Genomic DNA, 19,503 nt, shown 5'->3' with positions numbered 1-19,503 from the left:
TTGTTGTACTCTGGACGGAGATTGGCTCTTGCGGATGTTGCTAGTAAATCACTGTATCCTGGTTGGGAACAGTCATATGATACGTAGGAATGTTATTAGGAGTGTTTATGTCTTTGGAATCGGTTCTGGGTTTATCTTTAAAATGGTTCAAATTTGTAAGGCACACGTGACGTGCATGCGAGTGTCACGAATGTAACATGTCGTTCATTTGCATGAGATGTCGATCTTTGATGTTCCAACGGTCATCGATCTTACAAAATGTCGGGGCCATTTACCGTCTGACCATGATTGACCATAAAGGCGACGTCTTACACGCCAACCAGGCTGAGAATACTGAACTATTCAGGGCTCGTCGTGGTGGTAGTCCCGGAAACTTTGGTGTCATTACTCACTTCACTATCTCGGCATTCAAGTCCAAGAGCTACATGGGGATCGAAAACACAATCAAAAATTCCAAAGGTACTGAAATAATTCATAGACAACATGCAGTCAAGACTCTCAAAAATGATGAAGAGTGGAGAGAACTTCAAAAGGCAATCTCCAATCTACCTCAGCCCGTTCAAGATCTGTTAGATGGTAAATTGCCGCATTCTATCGTCCTTTACTCACAATGGTGTCCCATTGGCGATCAACAGAAATATGATGAAAGAGTCGATGCGTGGTTCAAGTAAGTAATTTCGAGAATTGGACCATTTGTTGCTTGGTCGCATTCAAGTCGATGGAATCTTCGCAGGCATGGCTGATATGATGAGAAACTGGTTGTTCCTCAAACAAAGAGAGTTCCCGAGGCCATACGTCAAACGAACCCATGCCACGAACTCGACAACTCTCGGCAAAGACGTTTGGGTCGACACCCTGGTCAGGAGACTCAGGAAGATCTGCAATCCATACGAGAAGCTGGATGGTGCAAATCAGAAGCCGGTGCTGAATTCCTTTTACCAAAATTGCAAGCTTCCAGCCCAGACCCAGTGCTTCGGAGGAGAGAATTCTATGTTCTACAACAATCGCAACAGTGGAGCTGCCTGCAGTTGGAGAGATCCAACTATTCTCCAGACTGTGGATTATTGGTATCTGAACAGGAACAAGACAAACTATAAACTATCAGATATAGTCAAGGATGTGATTACTTGGGATGAAATAAGTATTTGTATATAACTTAGATACATATATGTACAAACATCGAGCAAATATATATAAGAACTTAATATAACAACGACTGTAGTCAATGTTACCGTTATGCCAAGCCTAATCCTGGTAAATCACCATACATATCCACTTGCCAAAAGTGGTGACCTGTCCGTCGCTTGTTCCATTGTCACTGAACTGAGAATCTCTTAGTATACAGTGGGCCAGCCATTGTCGTAACGAATGAGATTAATGCCGAGCTGGGCAGTACCCTGGGCATTATAATAATGATAGACAAGCACGTCGGCATCATTGTCTTTGAAAACAGCTGGGTGACCTGGACCGTGGATATTGCCATGGCTAGCGAGAAGCTGGGTGCCGCCGCCCTGCATCAGTTGCTTGCCAGCCTTATCAACGTAAGGTCCAGTAACCTTGTTAGAGCGACCAACCATGGTACGGTAAGTGCTCTGAACTCCCTTGCAACAGCTATCAAAAGCAGACCAGAGATAGTAGTAGTTGCCATGCTTAGTAATATAAGGTGCTTCAATGGCTCCGCCGTTGTTGGGGCGAGCGGCAATGGATATGATGTTGTTCTTGTTGACAGGCTTGCCAGTGGAAGGGTTCAGCTCAACAAGTTTGAGACCGGACCAAAAGGAGCCAAATGAAAGCCACCACTTGCCATCAGAATCAACGAAGAGATTAGGGTCGATAGCATTGTAGTTGCTCTTATCATTAGATTCGACGACAAGTCCGTCATTAGTCCATGAGCCGGATGCACCGGTCTTAGACCTAGCAAGGAAGATAGCAGATTTGGATGTACCAAAGCTAGAAGCTGAGTAGTACATAAAGTATTGACCGTTGTGATAGGACAAGTCAGGTGCCCACAGGTTCTTGTCGTTCTTGGTGTAGGTAAGAGTCCAAGCAGCGCCGTTGGGGAATGCGGCGCCGACGTCCTTCCAAGTAGTACGGTCGGCGGATGTCTTCAGACCAATGCCGTTGGCTGTGAAAGCAGCAAGATAGGTACCGTCAGGTCTCTTGACAATGGTAGGGTCGTGGATGAAGGTATCACCCTTGACAGGGCCGGGATTGACATCTCTTCGGACGAGTTCAGATGCTAGGGTGCCAATGGCAAAGAAGCTACCAATGGCGAGGCTTCTTAGGGAAACCATGGTGTCGTTTTCGATTTGAGTTCTTGGCTAGGTGAATCTAAGTGAAGAGCTGCCGCTGGTGAGAACTGACTGATTAAAGGTTATGTGGCGTATGCATCGCCTTTTGTACGATCGCCACCCTGTTTGATTCCCATTGTGCCGCCCCTGTGTTTTCAGCGAAAGGCAATCATCCCATGGTAAAACAAGGGTTATAATGCGCCTTGTGATGAGCTTTTATTCTAGATGAAACGTCCACTGTAATACTGCATGGACTCCTGAACTTCCATGAAAAGCCCACCTATTATAGGCCGAGAGACCTGCGGTGGCTAGTCTAAAATCGGTGTTTCCAGGGGCTGGCTTATTTCGGTTACTAATCCTAGAACATGTCGGCGATTTGTAGGCTTGCCGAATCCCGTCTAGGCACTAACACTGGACCATTCTTACCGTTCTATCGGGCATGGCATTCCTAATAGCGTATAGCTTGTGCTATAAATGACCCACAATGACAGACTGTTCCGCGTAAACTTTCCTTACATTCTCGAACAATCGTAAGCAGCTAGTAAACTCGTTCGTTCCCAATAACCCTCAGAAGATTTAAATACAAAAACTCAAAGTCTAGTAATGCATGATTGGACCAAATATCTATATTTATCTACTAAATTCCTACTCACTAAATTTCATCTCGACAGTTTTGTCACTGTTGCAAATAACCGTTTTGACTTTCTTATCGAATTCAACGACCATGCATGTTCCCACTAGTAGATAATAATCACCCACCTTTCTCAACCACGCTTGTCGGTGAAGTCCGTGAAGTAAACAGACCATGTCATACGTAATTGAGTGTAAAGAGAAGAGGCCGACATAGCCGCTAGAAGTTACTGTCAGTGGTTCACCGCTTTTAACACACGTTCTATATCAACTCAAAATAGTATTCTAACTTTTAACATCATTCTCGCTCTCGACTTCTGCCACCGTATAAAGTTAACCTGGTATAATTCCTATTCACATTTGCAAACTCCAATTAGTGCATACGATGAAAACTCTTTGGGGTTAGCTCAATGGAAAATATTAAACTTTAATCCCTGCAAAATGTTCCCCGCTGCCTCCATTCAGATACTTATTTTATTATTCCATGGAATGGTATCCCTCTATCTGCTCTACAACTGAAAGGTAGTAATAGATTTTAGCAATAAGCCTACCACGGTCTGACTTGGATTTTCCTACACGGGCAGGTTAGGTGAGGGGTTGGAATCTTTCAATCTGAAATCCTCGGCATAGGATCACGTGCAACCCCGATTTGAGGATTGTTTCGTTAATCGCCCAAACAGAATGCAATGAGAGGTTCTTCCACTTGGAAAGGCCTGGCGGCATAGGGGACGCAAGAGATTAGGCGGAGGCGAAGCCCTTCGCTATGGATGGCCTTGACCCAGCTGAAAGATCCAACATTCCAAAAGCACAACTCATATTTTAAAGGGTTTTTTTATATAGTTACACCTATAAATATATTTACTCCTCATAGCGAAGTGACGCAGAACCTTCACATCTTTTAGTTTCCAGCTATCAAGCCCTCATTTAATACATGCAGCCTCAGCAATGTTGATAGATCGAAGGCGGCTCCCTTTTTTTTCCACACTGGAAAGGTTTGACCTGGCAGCATTGGGAGATAAATAGCCTGCGTTCGCCACTTTAAACCATCCTTTGACTTATCACAAACACTCACCTTATCTTACAACACGTCCTGACACAATAAACTACTTATCTTCAATCGTTACAATGGCAACTGCATTACATCATCATCTGATAGCAACTGCCAAGTTTTTTCGACTACCACCATCTGGGTAGGAAATCTTCTATTCTCACCCATTTATCTACCTTAACAGTCGTACACTTCCCCTACAGTAAACAACGGACTTTTAGTAATGCATCTATAAACAAGAACCGTGTACATTGGTCTACGTAAAGTATGTACGTTGACATTGGACAATGGTTTCAACGGCCTACTTGTCCGATACCTAAAGCCTGATTCAATAATTAAAATAGTAATTCCACCAGTAAATGAGAAAGGGAAAGAATTCAATATGCACCAACCCTGTCCAACCCCGCATCGGCCAATACTCCCGGCGGGCCGGAAGGCCGATGATCATATCAACTTCCTAGTACAGTAGGCTAGATCATCACGGATGTAACCTTTCCGCAGAGGCTTAAGAAGATCTCCTGACGTCAAGAGGATCAGTTCATGAATGGAAGAATAGTATAAATACAGCTATTGTTTGGCGAAAATTCGTGTGGGTGTATCCAGCCTCAATTTGTAAAGTTCACACTTCGGTTGTTACAATGAGACTAAACATCTCTTTGCTTCTTTCGCTTGCAGCATCCCTGCACGGTACTGAAGCTCACCCTGGAGCTAAAAAAGGCTTCGTTACCGTCAAGGGTGAAAAATTTCAACTTGATGGCAAAGACTTTTACTTTGCAGGCTCCAATGCCTACTACCTCCCATTCCAACCAGTTAGTCAATTACGGCATACCGCCCATCATCATCGATATACTGACAAACATTATACAGAGTCAAAAAGATGTTGAACGTGGACTTGGTGCTGCTAAAAAAGCAGGCCTGAATGTAATGCGTACCTGGGGCTTCAACGATAAAAACGCAACGACCGACCCCAATGGTTTTCCCAAATACGGAGGTGAAGGTGCCGGAGAGACGAATATTGTCCTGCAGACATGGAAGAATGGGAAGGCAAAGATCGACCTGAAGGGCTTTGACAAGGTCGTCAAGGGTGCTGAGAAGACAGATATGAAGCTTATCGTCGCTCTCACTAACAATTGGGCCGACTATGGAGGCATGGATGTATATACGGTAAACCTCGGAGGAAAGTATCATGATGATGTGAGTAAGCCCTTGCATCTTCTGAAAGACACATGCTGACATTCATATAGTTCTACAGTGATAAGAAGATCAAGAAGGCTTTCAAGAAGTACATCACGGCCATGGTCCAGCGATATAAGAACTCACCCGCAATCATGGCCTGGGAGCTTGCCAATGAACCTCGCTGTGGCGCCGACGGTAACCGTAACCTTCCACGAAGCGACCATTGTACCGTTGAGACTATTACAGAATGGATTGAGGAAATGACAGCCTATATTAAAAAGCTTGACCCCGGTCATCTCGTTACCTGGGGTGGAGAGGGAGGCTTTAACCGCGACTCAGAGGATTGGGCTTACAACGGCGCTGATGGAGGTGACTTTGACCACGAACTTAGTCTACCTAACGTCGATTTTGGTACCTTCCATTCTTACCCTGAAGCATGGAGCAAGACTATTCCTTGGGTCAGCCAGTGGATCCGAGATCATGCCAAGGCTGCACGTAAGGTTGGCAAGCCTGTGATCCACGAAGAGTACGGCTGGCTCACTCCTGAGGAGAGGCTGAAGCAGTACAACACAACCAGGCCTGAGACTAGAGTGCAGGTTCTTGGAACATGGCAGAAGATCCAAGTGCAGGAAAGGATGCCTGATATGTACTGGCAGTTCGGATACTCGGGTTTTTCGTATGGGAGGAACCATGATGATGGAAACACTATCTACCTGGATGAGCCGGAGGCTAAGGTACTGGTTTATAAGCATGCAAAGGAGATGAACGCCCTCAATAAACGATAAGGCTAAGTGCCTGATGGTTTACACAGTATCTCGACCTTTTAGTGGTGTTAAGATATATCGTTTAAAAACGATGCAATACATCGGTGTAATGGCTAGGTTGAATATTAAAATCTTTAAAAAAAAGCATATGGATACTTGAATGTTTTTCCAATAAGAAATTATTCCAGGGGAAAGCACCAGACCAAGGGCATGAAGCTAAAGGGTATTCAAATAGTGCTGGCATAAAAGGCATCGTATTCAAAGCCGACGAAGGGTTCCTTCTCTATTTATACAGTTAATAAAATTGCCAGAAAGTCTCTACAATTATTACCACAAACGGCAACTAATCTTATCAGGAATGAGGCTACGTATCTGTGCAGAGATAACATATAAATTCTTCTTTACACTAACTGATTCACGTGTTACGTACAACGTGGTGATTTCAAGTCTAGGGCATGACAAGGGACGTGTAAATGGCGAGAGTAGTCCAATAGCGTCATTTGAGAACCAGGTTAAAAATGTAAAGGAGAAAGGCGATACCCGATGATTCATGTTCAGGAAAATAATAAATAGATAGAATAAGTACTATGTATAGAAGCGAAGTGTACCAAGATTTCTTTGTTGATACAAGGCGAGAAACGGTATACAGGCTACTGTCAGCTAGAGATAAAGCCCTCTCCATTCCCTTAGATCCTTTACTCAAGGTCACTTTCCTTGTTGGAGTAACAGGGCAGCAATCCACATGAGTTTTGATGTCTCTTGACGAATTTGGCGGGAAGATCAAAGAAGCATCGTGGGATCTCGCCAAAGACATTCTCGCCTGCATTTACCTCTCCTCCGCCGTTGAGAGCACAGTCGATAACGGAACGGTAGTAGGCCTCTCGGTTACCAAGTCCATGCTCAGCCATCTTCTCGTAGATGACATCGTCGACATCCTCAGGATCATTACCGCCTCGCATGAGGTAGAAGCAGTAGAATTGACCATCCTTGAGCTCCATCCACTGGCGGCCCGGTGCATAACCGCAATCCTCCGCTGTCTTGAACTTGTCATTTTGTTCGGCAACAAGACGGATTCCGGCTGACTTCATGATTGAGTTTGCAACTTTCATAGCCAGGTTGTTACCAACAGATCGAAGGACCAGGTTGACAGCCGTGGCGTCATCATCGGTAAGCCACCATCCTCCGTTGAAGAACTTTGCAACCTTGGTCTCATAGGTGTCCCATTCAGGTGCGGGAAGGACATTGTAGTCTTCGGGGTTGGACCCACCACCCATGGCAAGGGAGAGTACAGTGTCAATCTTGCCCTGGGCTTTCTCGTAGGCTTTAGCGAGACCGGATTTAATGTCGGCTGCATCAACCTCGTTACCTTCGGCTTCAGATGCCAGGCCGGAGAAGAGACCACCGAGGAATCCAAAGCCAGCCGCAATACCAGGACCCTGTGTTGAGTGTTAGCTATTTCCTTTGTAGCTTGATAAGGCTGAAACTTACGGCTCCAGGGATAAGACCACCCAAACCATTGGCCATGGTCGAAGCCGCCGCAAGCCAGGTAAGAGCATGTGCTCCGCCATCGCTATCACCTCCAAAGTCCACAGCCATTTGATCAATCTGTCCATTGCTAATGATTGTCTGCTCTGTCAGTTGGTCTTTCATTCCCAGGAGCTTGTTGCGTGCTCCTTGGGCAGCCTTGAAAATCCAGTACGAAATCTTGCCAAGAGGCGCAGCTCCAAACTTGTCAAACTGCTCATCGCAAGACATGTCGTTCAGCGGTGCGCAAGTGCCCGAGAGAGCTCCACAACCATTGGCTGGGGATTGTCCTGAGATGCTTCCATCCTGGATAGTGCTCTCCATGTTCTTGAGCCAAGAGTTCTGGTGTTCTATTAGAAAGGGCATTAGTATTCGGTTGTCCAGCCGTCATCACTACCCAGATTTCCCCCATAAGAACAGAACAAACTTACCCCAGTGCCCCTTGATGAAAAGCTCCAGCTGTACGCCTGCCGCTGTGTCTTCCCACACAGCTGCGGCTTCCTCCGGGGTCTTGGTACTTCTTTTACACAACGTGTCCTTGTTGTCCCAGACTTCCTCCCGCTTGCTAACGCTGACAAGAGGGGATGCTTCTGTGGAAGCCGCAAGGGCTACAAGAACGATGTCGTTGAACTTCATTGTTGCTTTGAATGAACGAATGTAATTATAAAGGAATGATGATATTTAAAAGAGAGTAGAAGGGTAGGTTGAGAACACTTGGTTGATAATAACAGGACACTATGGAAACAGAACTGTCATTTATACACGATATTCAAGGCATGTTGCAACAGACGTCAGAGAAGAAGCATGAAGTGCCAAGCCTTACAAGGCGTTGTCAACCTCCTACAAGGGCTCCCATTCTAGCGCTTACTCAGGACGGATCTGCAACCCTACCGCGATGTAAAGTATGTTTGCATGTGGCCCATTTTTTAGCCATTAATTATACAAAGCCTGCAAAGGCCGTCACCGGTATCTATAGAAAAGCCGTAGTTTGTTTCATGGCAATTAGCTAAAGAAGAGAACAAATAAACAACGACCGCATATATACTTAATCTATACATGCAGATATTCTCGATCTTCTACGACTAAATAAGATGCCCGTCAGCAGTATAGAGCCAGCCTATCAAACGGGTTTTAGACGGAATTAATGGGCCTGGACAAGGCGAGTGCGCGTGTTACAAGGCTGATACGACTAGTCTAATCTCGTTTAAGGATCAGTTGGCAGCGGCTCGGAATATTATGATGCAGCATGTATCCGCTTTTCCCACTCCACAACCTCATTAGAATTTGCCGAGTTGATGTAATATCGTATGATTACATACTACTCAGCCCCATAGCCAGGAATAGACATAGACAAACGCTCTCGAGGTCTTTCTCCTCTTGTATAAGATCTACTCACAGTAAATCCTGCAACTGTCAGCTGCTACGCTGTTATATTTGAGTTCTGGCATGTTTAGGAACCGGCTCCTTCGGAAGGGAAAACTGTGGCCCCTTTACTCGACGGCATAAGCATAACGTTGCATTCGGAATTATAAGTATAACCAAAGTTCCTAAGCATTGCAACACTGATAGACCATTGTAACGCTTTGATTGATATGCGCAATAGCACAAGGTTCGGCATCTCTGTTCACCGAGTCACTTCGTAAACAAGGTGAATATCAAGACAGCACACATGTGTTATGTCGTGTATTTAGGATCCAATAGTTGAAGCATAGTCAAGAAACTCTTCTCTTCCAACAAGCCGTCCTGGCACCCGTGTAAGGGGAAACCCCAGACTATTCCGTGTGTCATAGACCCAGTTTTGAGTTAGGCGAATTAGAGAGACGTCTATCAGCGCCCAGGTCACAGCCCTGCACAGCCCTATTAAGCAACCCGACCGACCTATGAGACCATGCTCCTTCATTGAACCATGGAATCCGGGGGCTGCTTCATGCTCCGTGTGGAGTGGACCTTGATACGACCAAGTTGCATGCAGTAGTATTTGCCGCCAGCGTCCATGTACTGACGACCAATTCTACCGCCACAGGATTTAGTGCTATCAGAGCGAACGGTGTATAGCTGCCAGTTTCTTCTGCTACAATGCATCTTCGAAAATGAGAACATATTTAAGTAACCAGAGGAAAACTTTATAAGGTGATCTTATACAAGATGTATTGTTCTATGTTTAATTTTGTTAAAGAATGACATTCCCCGTCCCAGAAAGGCTTCGAAAAGAATGTTCCAATCCGATTATACTCATTCGGATTTGCTCTTGGGTGAATGAACAGACCATTAGCCGACATCCTGAACATATCTTCTGTCTCTGAGTCATCGCCACCCTCATCACTCTTATATAGATAGTTGGGCGACGTATTATCGTACGCACCATCATAATCATCGCCAAGAGTGATAAGGTTCTCCAGCCTATTCGATGTCCAAATGGAATCGTTTGGACATGCTAAATAGTGCTGCCGATAAGCAAGAAACTGATAGGTGCTTTGAGTTTTTAATTTTCGGCTGAATCAGAAAGATCTTTAGAAGTGCAACCAGATTTGATATGAGCGAAATACCCCCCGTCAGATACGACAAAGTCTCCCGGGCGTCCGATTGTTAGAATAATTATACAGTAGGTTATCTTCCAAAGGCCAACCACTTATTCTATTACATGAAGATACCCTGTAGTCAGGAGCGCAACGCGCTAGTGTCACGTTGAAGTTATAATCGGCGACCAATAAGATGTTCATCTGTCTTTGTGATAGCGTAATCGCATCACGCTAAGAATCTCCAAGCGATCCGACCGATCCAGCCGAGACTACGGATAATTATTCTTAAAAATTGAGCTTTTATAAGAAAAAGACTCAGGAAGGCCATCCACCATTTCAATGGGACTAGCAGCCATTCCTGCTCCATATTCGTTTCAACATCCGATCTTAGATAAAATCATTGTGATTGTGTGTAACTATCTAGTGACTCAACCCTCAAATCCTGGGAGTATATAGGTACAAGACAGGGGGGTTTCCAGCCGACCCAGCCGACCCAGCCGACGACGCTTCTAAACGGTGGAATATACTACAAAAGAAGAACATCTCAAATCATGTAATAATGTTGTTGAATCACACAATCGATTAGGCGCTAGTTTGGGTAGATAGTCAAAGTTATAAATTGGCCCAATTGCCTTGTGCTGGAATCTGACGGAACAGTCTGCCATCCAACTTGCCCTTGCCTAATTATCAAATCCTCCCACATCCAAACTTAAAAGCCCTACATCATGGCTCCAGGCCTAGTCGACGACAGGGTCTCATCGCTCGGGTCCACCAAGGTTGACAAGACCGTCTTTCCAGACGGCTTCAAGACATCTGGCCAGCATGAGCCACTATATTCTGCTATTCAAACTTTTGACAAGTTTCCTAAGGAGATCACAGGGCCAACGGTATGGAAACCAGATGATTATAATAAGAGCCCTGACAAGTGGGTGCATGCCTTTACGGAACAAGAGATCGCCGAGATTGGGGCTGCAGCAGATAAGTTCATTGAATCTGAAGTGCCTTTGACAGGAATTTCGAAAGTCAGTATCATTGTGCGCCATCGAAGTAACTTGTATTAACGTTTTAAGGATCTGTTTAGATTACCCAAATTAGCTGCTTACATGCAGGAGCTCCGAAAAAAACTTGTTGATGGCCAAGGTTTCTGGCTGTTCAAGAACTTGCCGGTCCAGGAATGGGGTTTACAAAAGTCGGCCACAGCATATATGGGCCTCGGAACACATCTGGGCTACTTTGTAAGCCAAAACGGTCGCGGACATGTTCTCGGCCATGTCAAGGATCTCGGTGAAGACTCAACTCGCACGGACAGAGTGCGTATCTACCGAACCAATGCCCGGCAGTTCTTCCACACTGATTCCGGGGATATTGTCGGGCTTCTCTGTATTGCCAAGTCCATGGAGGGTGGAGAGTCTGATATATGCTCTCAGCATCATATCTTTAATTGCTTACAGCGCGAGCACCCTGATGTGGCCAAATTGTTCTGCGAGCCCATCTGGTACGCTGATCGTAAGGGCGAGGTATCGGACGGCGAGAAGCCCTGGATGCGTACCGCTGTCTTCTATCTCGAGAACGATCCAGAAGGAACTCCACGTGTATACGGCAAATTTGACCCCAACAACGTCACGTCGCTATGGCGCTTCAACACTGGACCAGATGCTCAAATTCCTCCACTCTCCGAAGCTCAGCTACATGCCATCAAGGTACTCGAGGATACCTGTAAGCGAGAAGCACTACACATGATTCTTGATCCTGGCGACATACAGTTTCTCAGCAACCAGCATGTATTCCACGCTCGTACAGCTTATAAAGATTATGAGCCGGGTGCCAAAGATGAGAATGGAAAACTACGGCCACAAAGACATCTCATGAGGCTCTGGCTGTCTGTACCTGTGGATGAGGGTGGATGGAAGCTGCCATTTCCTGACATGCACGAGAAAAAGCGTGGCGGAATTCAAGTGAACGACACACCACCTAAATGCCCTTTGGATGCCGAGTAGGAACATTTGTAAGGAAAGGTCATGGAGTTGGAAGATTCTTGATTGATGATGAACTTAGGCACAGGAGCCTTATAATGTAGTCAGTTTGGTGCTTTTTATAGTTATCTATGACTTTGAACTATTCCTATGCAAACCTTGGACTTTATTGAGGCATTTCTCATGGATATCCCCCCATTTGTGACATCCCTGTCCATGACATTGGCCCACCGCCATCGGTTCCAGATTCAAGGAGCATTTCTGCAACTTGCCAGTCTCGCGCTAAGTCAGGCATAAAGAACATGTCCAGATTGTGACCAAATTCCTCAAAGGTCCCATCCATCCGTGGTGCTTGCTCCATGATTGGTAGTACGCTCGCGTCTGTAGTATCTAGTGAACGACTATGCACCGGTATTACGGGAAGGTGACCCTCGGGAATCTCTTTGCGAGCCATGCGGAAAATTGAAAGGGGATGAAGATCTGAATCTGCTGCTCTTTGAGGCTCCACTTCTGACTCCCTGTTCGGGAAGGCCAGGCATGGATCATCTAGGATGACATTGGGTAGCGGCAAGATGATGTTAGAGTTTACACCTAACTTTTGTAGCATGCTTTCAGCCCCACGATACTATTGAGAAGGATATCAGTATCGGTTCAAGCATGAGAATAGGCACTTACAAGACTTTCAGCCATTTTATTGGTTGCACACATTGTTTTCAAAGCCTTCAAATTGCTCTGCAGATATGGGATCGTGCTGAGTACAAGATTCCGTTTGTTGATGCCCAAAGGATCAGTCACTTGAGTCAAATAGAACAGCATTACACGATTACTCTCGTAGGCGATGGTAGGTAACCATGTATCCCCAATCATTCTGGGACCATGCTGTGCCGCTTCTGCAATTATTGCAGCCAAAGTCCGTGCTTCCTTAAATAGTGCGTGTTGCAGATGTCTCTGAAAGCCGTGTGTTTCAGGAGGGAAATTGAAGGGTGACCGGAGCTTGAACATTTCTGGGGTTCCGATTCGATAAAAGTCCAGCATGGTCTGATGATAGGCACAGTGAAAGAAACAAAGTGTCCCAAGCTGCGAGGACTCCTTGCGTATATAGATATTGGAAGTTGTGAACTGAAGACTGGGAGGGAGAGATGAATACCAAGTCTGTAATTCCCGGTCTAAATGTGCGAATTCTGAGTCGGGAAGCCATGGTGACTTGGCGATATCCAGATGCTTGATATACCATAGGACCCTCCTTCTGATTTCAAGCTGTTGAATGAGATAGGCCAGTATTCCCATGTTATTATCAATGTCCGCTGGTAGCTGGTCCGGAGGGATAAACTCTAGAGGTGAGCCGTTGAGTGTCCTGGTAATTGAGGGCCTCTCGTGGAGAAAGTTTCGCTCATTGCATGGCAACTGAATCTTGATATTTTTCTCAAAGATCAATGTTAGTTGCTCCACTCCATTGCTACAAAGCACATCTGTGACATAACAACTCCACATTAATCGTCTTCGAGACTCACGAGCTGTGGCTGATAGGGTGTTTGGTGACTGATCCAGGAGATCAGGAGAATATTCGAGATTGAGTTGTAGAGCCTGAGTCATCCGAGCCATTAGGGCACTGAACACAAAGGCTTGGGTAAAGTTAGCCATGCGAAGGGCATAGTCGTAAAGCAATTGGGCGGTCTATGACAGTGAGTGAGACTTCAGGTAATCCCCAAAATAACCTACCATCAAGCCATTGATAGAAATATGGTTTGTATTCCCAAGAAGTAAGCGTTCCGCGGTGCTCGCCCATTTAGAACCAACCTTCAGGATGAAAGTCGAAGGAAGCTGCTGAACAGTATCGCTGTAGTTGAGGGCGAAGAATCTATTTCACGTTCAGTCATTTGAGTTGTGTTTAACTTGATTCACTAGACACGTACTGAGCTCCCAGTGTGCACATAATATGTAACAAGGCATTACCTTGCCAAGCAGACGCATTCTTGTCGTCCAGTTTCTGCATGAAAGTCGGTTTGTGAATAAAAGAGAAACATCGGATCGGATGAATGTTTTGAAAGTATTGCTCAATCAAGATCTTGATATGTTTTGTATCCGGTAGATCCTGGTGGTTCAGCCTTGGGAGCATTAGCATGACCCTTTGGGCGACACATAATCCCTGCCACTACTTACCATCCTAACGGCTTGTGGTCTTGCTCATTCACGGAAAGTTCTTCTAAGCTTTGATCAATAGAGTCAGGCTCTTGATGAACGACTTCAACGGGTCTTGCCGATGGATTTTCGTGAGGAAGATCTTCAAAAGAGCAGTGTAGCTTTTGCTGGCGACATCTTTCGCAGGAAGGTCGCCCGGTTGTACTACCAAGGCATTTGCATCTCGCTACCCGACAGCCGTTACATGAACGGAGATTTCTTTTACCCCTTCTTGATCTCAACGTTCGTTCGGGGCGGTTATAATTGCACTCTAAATCCAGACTTTTGCAGTTGTCGCAAGTGTCTCTGCCTTCATCACATTTGACCTATTCTGAATCAGTCGTTTAATATCAGCCTAGTAAGAGCATGGCATTACTTTTCTTGTCCGACAAGTAATACAGCCTGACCGAGCTTATTGTTAGCCCTGTTTCTCATGTCTAAAAAGTCTCATTGTCTGGGCAAGATCAGCTTACCAGTTCGAGAACGCTTTTTCTTGGGGTACTGAAGATCGTTTGACATATTAGACATACGATACTGGAAAGCAGATCCGGTACCTTATACCTAGACTCTTGAGATGTTATTGGTTAATAATCAGGAAGTTTCAGCTTGAGTGCGCGATAATTCTATCTAACTTTTTCGCTGCTAAGATTATATAATAAATGACGTCATGGTTGGCTAACCAATGAAATGTCCTCGTCATATACCATGAGTCTCTTTACTCTCTACACTTTGTACACTTTGTACAATCTTACCGTGTTGTCCCGCCCATGCCGAAAAGTATGTGTTGACGATTTTCTTGGCCGCTTTGAGTACCAGGAAGGTGACCGGTAAAGATGCTGGTCCGTGGTGGCGACGATAGCTGAGGAAGGAGACCCATATGAAAGCATAGCTGAAGGTAAGATATATATAAGTTACTAACTACTAATGGCCTACCATAGCCTGGTGACTAGGACCATATCTGTTACCTTGCGGCTTTGTGGAATCGATAATTCGCCGCAACTCCTTCTTTTCTTCGTCGCTCAACTCAACATGTCTAGAGGCAAAATTTTGCTCCAGGCGCTCAGGCTTCGTTGTTCCTGGGATAGCAATAAATCCCTGAGCCGCTACCCATGCAAGTGCAATCTGGGTCAATGTGACACCTTTTCGGACAGCAAGCCTCTTGATCTCCTCAACGATCTTCTTGTTATGATAGAAGTTGTCACCTTGGAATTTTGGCGCTAAGATGAATTAGTCTTGTAAAACCATACTAGGTGAGTTTGATGGGACACATACATCCGCGACGAAAGTCATTAGCAGAGAAATCTTCAGGACTCTGGTAAGGGAAATCATCAACTAGCCAGCCATGACCGAGGGGGCTATAGGCAACATATGCAACGCCCAATTCTCTAGCAGTGTCGATGAGGCCATCGGTTTCGTGCAGTGTTTCAAACGCAGAGTACTCGGCCTGGAGGGCATCGATCTTGGCAACTATAACAGGTTTTAGTCGATAACATATGATTAAAAGAAATAATATTCTTACTAGAGTTGGCCTTTCGAAGAGTTGCAGCAGAGCACTCTGACAAGCCGATGTACTTGGTTTTATTCTGCTTGCGAATCTCATCGAGCGCACCAATTGACTCCTCAAGGGGTGTTTCTGCATCACAGGTTATTAATTGCCGAAACTAGGGCATCAAGGTCAACAAAACTCACTTGGGTCAATTCGATGGAGATAATAAAGATCGGGAGTAAATCCAAGCCTTTCAATCGTGCCATCAATGTATGTCTTGATGTGAGATGCAGAGTTGGTAACTGAACCGTCACCAAAACAATCGAAACCACACTTGGAGGCAACTACTGGCGTTAGCTTTACTCTAATAATAGCTGATAGATGACTTACTGAATACTTTGTCGCGAACTTGATGCTTTCGAATAAAGTCCCCCAAGAGTTTTTCATTGACGCCGGCCTGGTAAACAACCTAAGGTGAGACATGTCAGTATAACAGGTTGGATAACAAAACGAATCAAAGAATTCAAACGCACCGCTGTGTCCCAGAAAGTACAGCCAAGCTCAATTGCTTTGAGCAACACTGGCTCAGCTTCTTCAAGACTTAGGTTATTTCCTAAACCGAAACTGATGCCCATGGCTCCAAAACCAGGGGAAGGCACCACGGTGTCAGCGAAGGGAAGATTCTTAACCATTTTGAATTGATAACGAAATGAAAAGGCGATAAAAGATAACTTGTGAAAGAAGCTTGTTTGAACGTCGATTTTAGATATCTGACTGTGAGTTTGAGACCAAGCATTGGAATCCGTGATTCTCTTATAGCTTTCAATATGATGTGCTGTAGTCCTTGCCATTACCAAGTGGAACTTTGAGAATTAAATCCGTCCTTTAACTCCGCATCTTAAATCCGCTGCCTAATGTGGATCAAGGAGCCTTAGGGTTAACTCTAACTGCAAGACATTGACGTAAAGGCCGATCGTGACGAAATTATATGCCACACACGCTTTGGCTGCTATGGTTCTTTTGAAGCCCGTGTGTTTAACCTATCTAGTGCCACCATTTTCTTTAGCATTCAATGAACAACTACTACTGTTTTTAGTTCTAGGCTTATTATAACTAATCTTCATCACGTACCAAAATTTAATGCCTTCTCCCCACGTTGCATACGCCAAGCATTTGTCGACTCAAACAACTCATCACACCCTGCAAGTAGCCATCCCCATTTCCGTAAGAAGGGGATATTAGCTTCCCAGCCGCGAATATTATCGGCCTCGCCCCAAATCAGTAGCGCCGGTTTCTGCTCTGACTCGCATTGGTCAAAAGGGTGAAATGCCTCTAAGCAGATTTCATCTTCGTCGAACCATTCAATAGCTAAGGCCCGGATGATGTTGTCTCGTAGACGGGGGAGGGGTAAGACATCTATCCATGGGTGATGAACTGTTGTCTTTTGCAATTCTGTTGGACGTAACATTCCGGGACTTATTGCAACAGTAGGCACCACAGGTAGTGGGCCTGGAAGACTAAAAGGAGATACTGCTTCATCTCGACATAAAGCATAGACAGGGATGCCAATCTTCTGAGCATTTCGAGCAATTGCATTAAGCGCATTAACCCGGATCAAGGTCTGAAGTAGTGTTGGACTGGGGGACCTGACCAAGTAATGTCCATAAGCGTGAGCCTGCCAGTTTCGAGCAATTTGAATATGAGCAGGACTACGCAAGAGTAGATGACCGTCGCCGAGTTCTTGATCCTCAAGGTTATTGTCCTCCAGGCTGGCCACCTGCGAGTTAGAAGTGTCATTGGGGTTCTTCAGTCTTCGTCCTACTATATGTTAGACCTCGTTACTGTATGGAAGAAATGACTGAATCTTACGACGGGCTCTTTGGCTCAGACGATTCTGTCGTTTTCTCCTCTCCTGCCAGCTGGTCACGCCAGTCCAATCATCTTGCACATCACGTAATTCAACCAATCCATCCCTTGGTAAGATGACAATCTTGCTCTGGGTTGCTTCTGGTTCTTCTGGGTTGTTCATCCTTGCTGTGTTGATGTCATCTGCAACTGGCTGACGGTTTGCTCACTGGTGTTGGTCCAAGTGGGGGGATGGACGGGATGGATATCGGTTTTTAAATCACGGCCAGATCCATTATTATTACGTCTATGTATGCTTGGCTGTGGATCTAACACTAATGCAACTGGCTGACGCGCACTAAACTTGATCGGTGATTTCCTCGGTAGTCGTCTTGAATTTCAATTGGATAACATCTACACAGTACAATATTGAGACAGAATATGATCCATCCTAGATAATTAACTTTACTGGCAGAGGACTCTGGAGTTAAAATTGACCAATTCGATAAGTCCGGTGACTTTTAGTTCTTGCCGTCACGCTCATACACATTTAAGCACCTCACTGCTTTTTTTTCATTGACAGCCTTCCTGCTGGTTTCCAACTTTCATTACCAAGCATAATCTATCTATCAAGTAACAATGGCATTCCCATCTTATACAAAAACATTCCACACCACCTCCTATCCCAGTATCGACCCTTCACTTCCCCATGTCTCCACGGCTGGGAAGGTTGTCCTCATCACAGGTGGTGGTTCAGGTATCGGTTCTCGCATAGCCCACGCATTCGCAACTTCTGGAGCCACCAAGATTGCCATTCTCGGACGCACTGTTTCAAGCTTGGAGCAGACAAAGCAAGGGATATAGTCAGCCCATGCTGGTGTAACAGTTCATACATCGGTTGCTGATATCAGTGATGAAGTTGCGGTCAATAAGGCATTCGAGGGCGTTTCGAAAGCTTTCGGCGAAATTGATATACTCATCAGCAACGCAGGCTACTTGCCCGACACTAAGCCGATGGCGGAAGCAGACGTGGAGGAATGGTTCAAGGGAATGACTATGAACGTCAAAGGAACATTGATTCTTTCCAAAGTTTTCCTCAAGTACGCTTCCAAGAACCCGACATTTGTACATGTGTCAACTAGCGGTTGTCATATCGCTCCAATGCCCAAGAACAGCGCATATGCAGTGAGCAAGATGGCAGCTGCCAGGATGATGGAATATTTCGCTTTTGAGAACCCGCATGTCCGGGTTCACACCATCCACCCAGGTGTCATCCGGACAGACATGCATAAGAAAAGTTCTGAAGGTGGCATAGACCTAGATTTCCCGTTTGATGATAGTAAGTTACCTAAGAAGTCTGATGCTTTTACACAAGGAAGATAATGAACTGAGCTAATATGCACAACAGTCGAGCTGCCAGCTTCGTTTGCAGTCTGGATTGTTAGCCCCGAAGCTGATTTTTTGAGAAGCAAGTTTGTCTGGTCGAACTGGGACGTGGAGGAGTTGAAGTCCTTGAAAGAGCAACTTCTTTCATCTCAGGACCTCACACTTGGTCTCCAGGGGTGGCCTTAGATGCGAGATACGTCTTATGGATAGATATGTTCCCCGGCTTTATCACTTTTTTCGTCTTCCAACACAGAGATGTAACCGTATGGATGCAGCAGCGCAAGCGTGATGATGGTGGCAAAGGTTACAGTAGTAGCAGCAATGCGACGTTGGTTAAATACTGATCATGAATGGACGTGCAAAGCTTTATCGTCGTGTTTGCAGACCAGGGCGACAGACAGTGTGGACAAAATTAGTGAACATTTAACATGGCGGTTGTTGTCGGGGAGATGCAAAATAAACTTCTACTAATATATTCGAGATATTCTACTCTTATCAATAGTAACAAATTGCTGCAATAATATTTCATGTTCTATCACGACTCGTTTCGACCAGCCGCGTTCAATCCTCGAGCTATAGCTTACCCTATACATACCTACACACATAGTATACTCCTCTCCTAACACTTTCAACTAAGTAAGCTTGGTAGCTTAGTGGAGCCAGCGACTAGCCTAACTCCTCTT

The 19,503-nt window shown here is 45.3% G+C and overlaps 8 protein-coding genes across 8 annotated transcripts; 3 read left to right on the top strand and 5 right to left on the bottom strand.

The window, feature by feature from the left end:
• The first annotated feature begins 232 nt into the window (after positions 1-232).
• EDB82DRAFT_1791 (uncharacterized protein) lies at positions 233-1,191 on the top strand. Its single transcript, XM_065607139.1, has 2 exons — positions 233-667; positions 753-1,191. The coding sequence occupies exons 1-2, from the start codon at positions 285-287 to the stop codon at positions 1,153-1,155; spliced, it is 786 nt and encodes a 261-aa protein (XP_065465225.1). The 5' UTR covers positions 233-284; the 3' UTR covers positions 1,156-1,191.
• Position 1,192: 1 nt separating this feature from the next.
• Positions 1,193-2,527, bottom strand: EDB82DRAFT_1788 (putative Arabinan endo-1,5-alpha-L-arabinosidase). Its single transcript, XM_025732442.2, has one exon. It carries the CDS (start codon positions 2,292-2,294, stop codon positions 1,335-1,337), a length of 960 nt encoding a protein of 319 aa, XP_025591367.1. The 5' UTR covers positions 2,295-2,527; the 3' UTR covers positions 1,193-1,334.
• A 1,978-nt stretch (positions 2,528-4,505) lies between these two features.
• EDB82DRAFT_454064 (glycoside hydrolase superfamily) lies at positions 4,506-6,033 on the top strand. Its single transcript, XM_025732444.2, has 3 exons — positions 4,506-4,778; positions 4,837-5,163; positions 5,214-6,033. Exons 1-3 carry the CDS (start codon positions 4,608-4,610, stop codon positions 5,928-5,930), a joined length of 1,215 nt encoding a protein of 404 aa, XP_025591368.1. The 5' UTR covers positions 4,506-4,607; the 3' UTR covers positions 5,931-6,033.
• A 407-nt stretch (positions 6,034-6,440) lies between these two features.
• On the bottom strand, positions 6,441-8,219 carry EDB82DRAFT_454062 (uncharacterized protein). The gene is made up of 3 exons (XM_025732445.2): positions 7,865-8,219; positions 7,398-7,783; positions 6,441-7,345 (listed from the first exon to the last, which is right to left on the bottom strand). Exons 1-3 carry the CDS (start codon positions 8,067-8,069, stop codon positions 6,605-6,607), a joined length of 1,332 nt encoding a protein of 443 aa, XP_025591369.1. The 5' UTR covers positions 8,070-8,219; the 3' UTR covers positions 6,441-6,604.
• Positions 8,220-10,461: 2,242 nt separating this feature from the next.
• On the top strand, positions 10,462-12,042 carry EDB82DRAFT_531386 (uncharacterized protein). Its single transcript, XM_025732446.2, has 2 exons — positions 10,462-10,974; positions 11,023-12,042. The coding sequence occupies exons 1-2, from the start codon at positions 10,678-10,680 to the stop codon at positions 11,947-11,949; spliced, it is 1,224 nt and encodes a 407-aa protein (XP_025591370.1). The 5' UTR covers positions 10,462-10,677; the 3' UTR covers positions 11,950-12,042.
• Positions 12,043-14,709, bottom strand: EDB82DRAFT_482173 (fungal-specific transcription factor domain-containing protein). Its single transcript, XM_025732447.2, has 7 exons — positions 14,577-14,709; positions 14,480-14,505; positions 14,086-14,429; positions 13,839-14,030; positions 13,645-13,783; positions 12,601-13,599; positions 12,043-12,550 (listed from the first exon to the last, which is right to left on the bottom strand). The coding sequence occupies exons 1-7, from the start codon at positions 14,629-14,631 to the stop codon at positions 12,107-12,109; spliced, it is 2,199 nt and encodes a 732-aa protein (XP_025591371.2). The 5' UTR covers positions 14,632-14,709; the 3' UTR covers positions 12,043-12,106.
• Positions 14,710-15,024: 315 nt separating this feature from the next.
• On the bottom strand, positions 15,025-16,281 carry EDB82DRAFT_421553 (NADP-dependent oxidoreductase domain-containing protein; the record flags this gene model as incomplete). The annotated part of the gene is made up of 6 exons (XM_065607599.1): positions 15,025-15,320; positions 15,376-15,570; positions 15,623-15,736; positions 15,793-15,933; positions 15,980-16,058; positions 16,123-16,281. The coding sequence occupies 6 exons, from the start codon at positions 16,279-16,281 to the stop codon at positions 15,025-15,027; spliced, it is 984 nt and encodes a 327-aa protein (XP_065465224.1).
• A 431-nt stretch (positions 16,282-16,712) lies between these two features.
• EDB82DRAFT_542647 (uncharacterized protein) lies at positions 16,713-18,249 on the bottom strand (the record flags this gene model as incomplete). Its single annotated transcript, XM_065609360.1, has 3 exons — positions 16,713-17,329; positions 17,459-17,562; positions 18,215-18,249. 3 exons carry the CDS (start codon positions 18,247-18,249, stop codon positions 16,713-16,715), a joined length of 756 nt encoding a protein of 251 aa, XP_065465223.1.
• Positions 18,250-19,503: the final 1,254 nt, after the last annotated feature.

Source organism: Fusarium venenatum (genome assembly GCF_020744135.1).
Source record: "Fusarium venenatum strain MPI-CAGE-CH-0201 chromosome Unknown EDB82scaffold_1, whole genome shotgun sequence".
Taxonomy (NCBI): domain Eukaryota; kingdom Fungi; phylum Ascomycota; class Sordariomycetes; order Hypocreales; family Nectriaceae; genus Fusarium; species Fusarium venenatum.
The sequence above is the reverse complement of the archived record's forward strand: the minus strand, read 5'-3'. Positions and strand labels throughout refer to the sequence as shown.

Coding starts and splice junctions, on each gene's coding strand:
- EDB82DRAFT_1791 (XM_065607139.1), top strand. CDS start 285: ATGATTGACCATAAAGGCGACGTCTTACACGCCAACCAGGCTGAGAAT. Junction 668..752: donor AGAGTCGATGCGTGGTTCAA/GTAAGTAATTTC, acceptor TGATATGATGAG/AAACTGGTTGTTCCTCAAAC.
- EDB82DRAFT_1788 (XM_025732442.2), bottom strand. CDS start 2,294: ATGGTTTCCCTAAGAAGCCTCGCCATTGGTAGCTTCTTTGCCATTGGC.
- EDB82DRAFT_454064 (XM_025732444.2), top strand. CDS start 4,608: ATGAGACTAAACATCTCTTTGCTTCTTTCGCTTGCAGCATCCCTGCAC. Junction 4,779..4,836: donor ACTACCTCCCATTCCAACCA/GTTAGTCAATTA, acceptor AACATTATACAG/AGTCAAAAAGATGTTGAACG. Junction 5,164..5,213: donor GAGGAAAGTATCATGATGAT/GTGAGTAAGCCC, acceptor ACATTCATATAG/TTCTACAGTGATAAGAAGAT.
- EDB82DRAFT_454062 (XM_025732445.2), bottom strand. CDS start 8,069: ATGAAGTTCAACGACATCGTTCTTGTAGCCCTTGCGGCTTCCACAGAA. Junction 7,784..7,864: donor TTTCATCAAGGGGCACTGGG/GTAAGTTTGTTC, acceptor CCTTTCTAATAG/AACACCAGAACTCTTGGCTC. Junction 7,346..7,397: donor GTGGTCTTATCCCTGGAGCC/GTAAGTTTCAGC, acceptor CACTCAACACAG/GGTCCTGGTATTGCGGCTGG.
- EDB82DRAFT_531386 (XM_025732446.2), top strand. CDS start 10,678: ATGGCTCCAGGCCTAGTCGACGACAGGGTCTCATCGCTCGGGTCCACC. Junction 10,975..11,022: donor CTTTGACAGGAATTTCGAAA/GTCAGTATCATT, acceptor TAACGTTTTAAG/GATCTGTTTAGATTACCCAA.
- EDB82DRAFT_482173 (XM_025732447.2), bottom strand. CDS start 14,631: ATGTCTAATATGTCAAACGATCTTCAGTACCCCAAGAAAAAGCGTTCT. Junction 13,784..13,838: donor ATGTGCACACTGGGAGCTCA/GTACGTGTCTAG, acceptor AACGTGAAATAG/ATTCTTCGCCCTCAACTACA. Junction 13,600..13,644: donor TTTCTATCAATGGCTTGATG/GTAGGTTATTTT, acceptor TCACTGTCATAG/ACCGCCCAATTGCTTTACGA.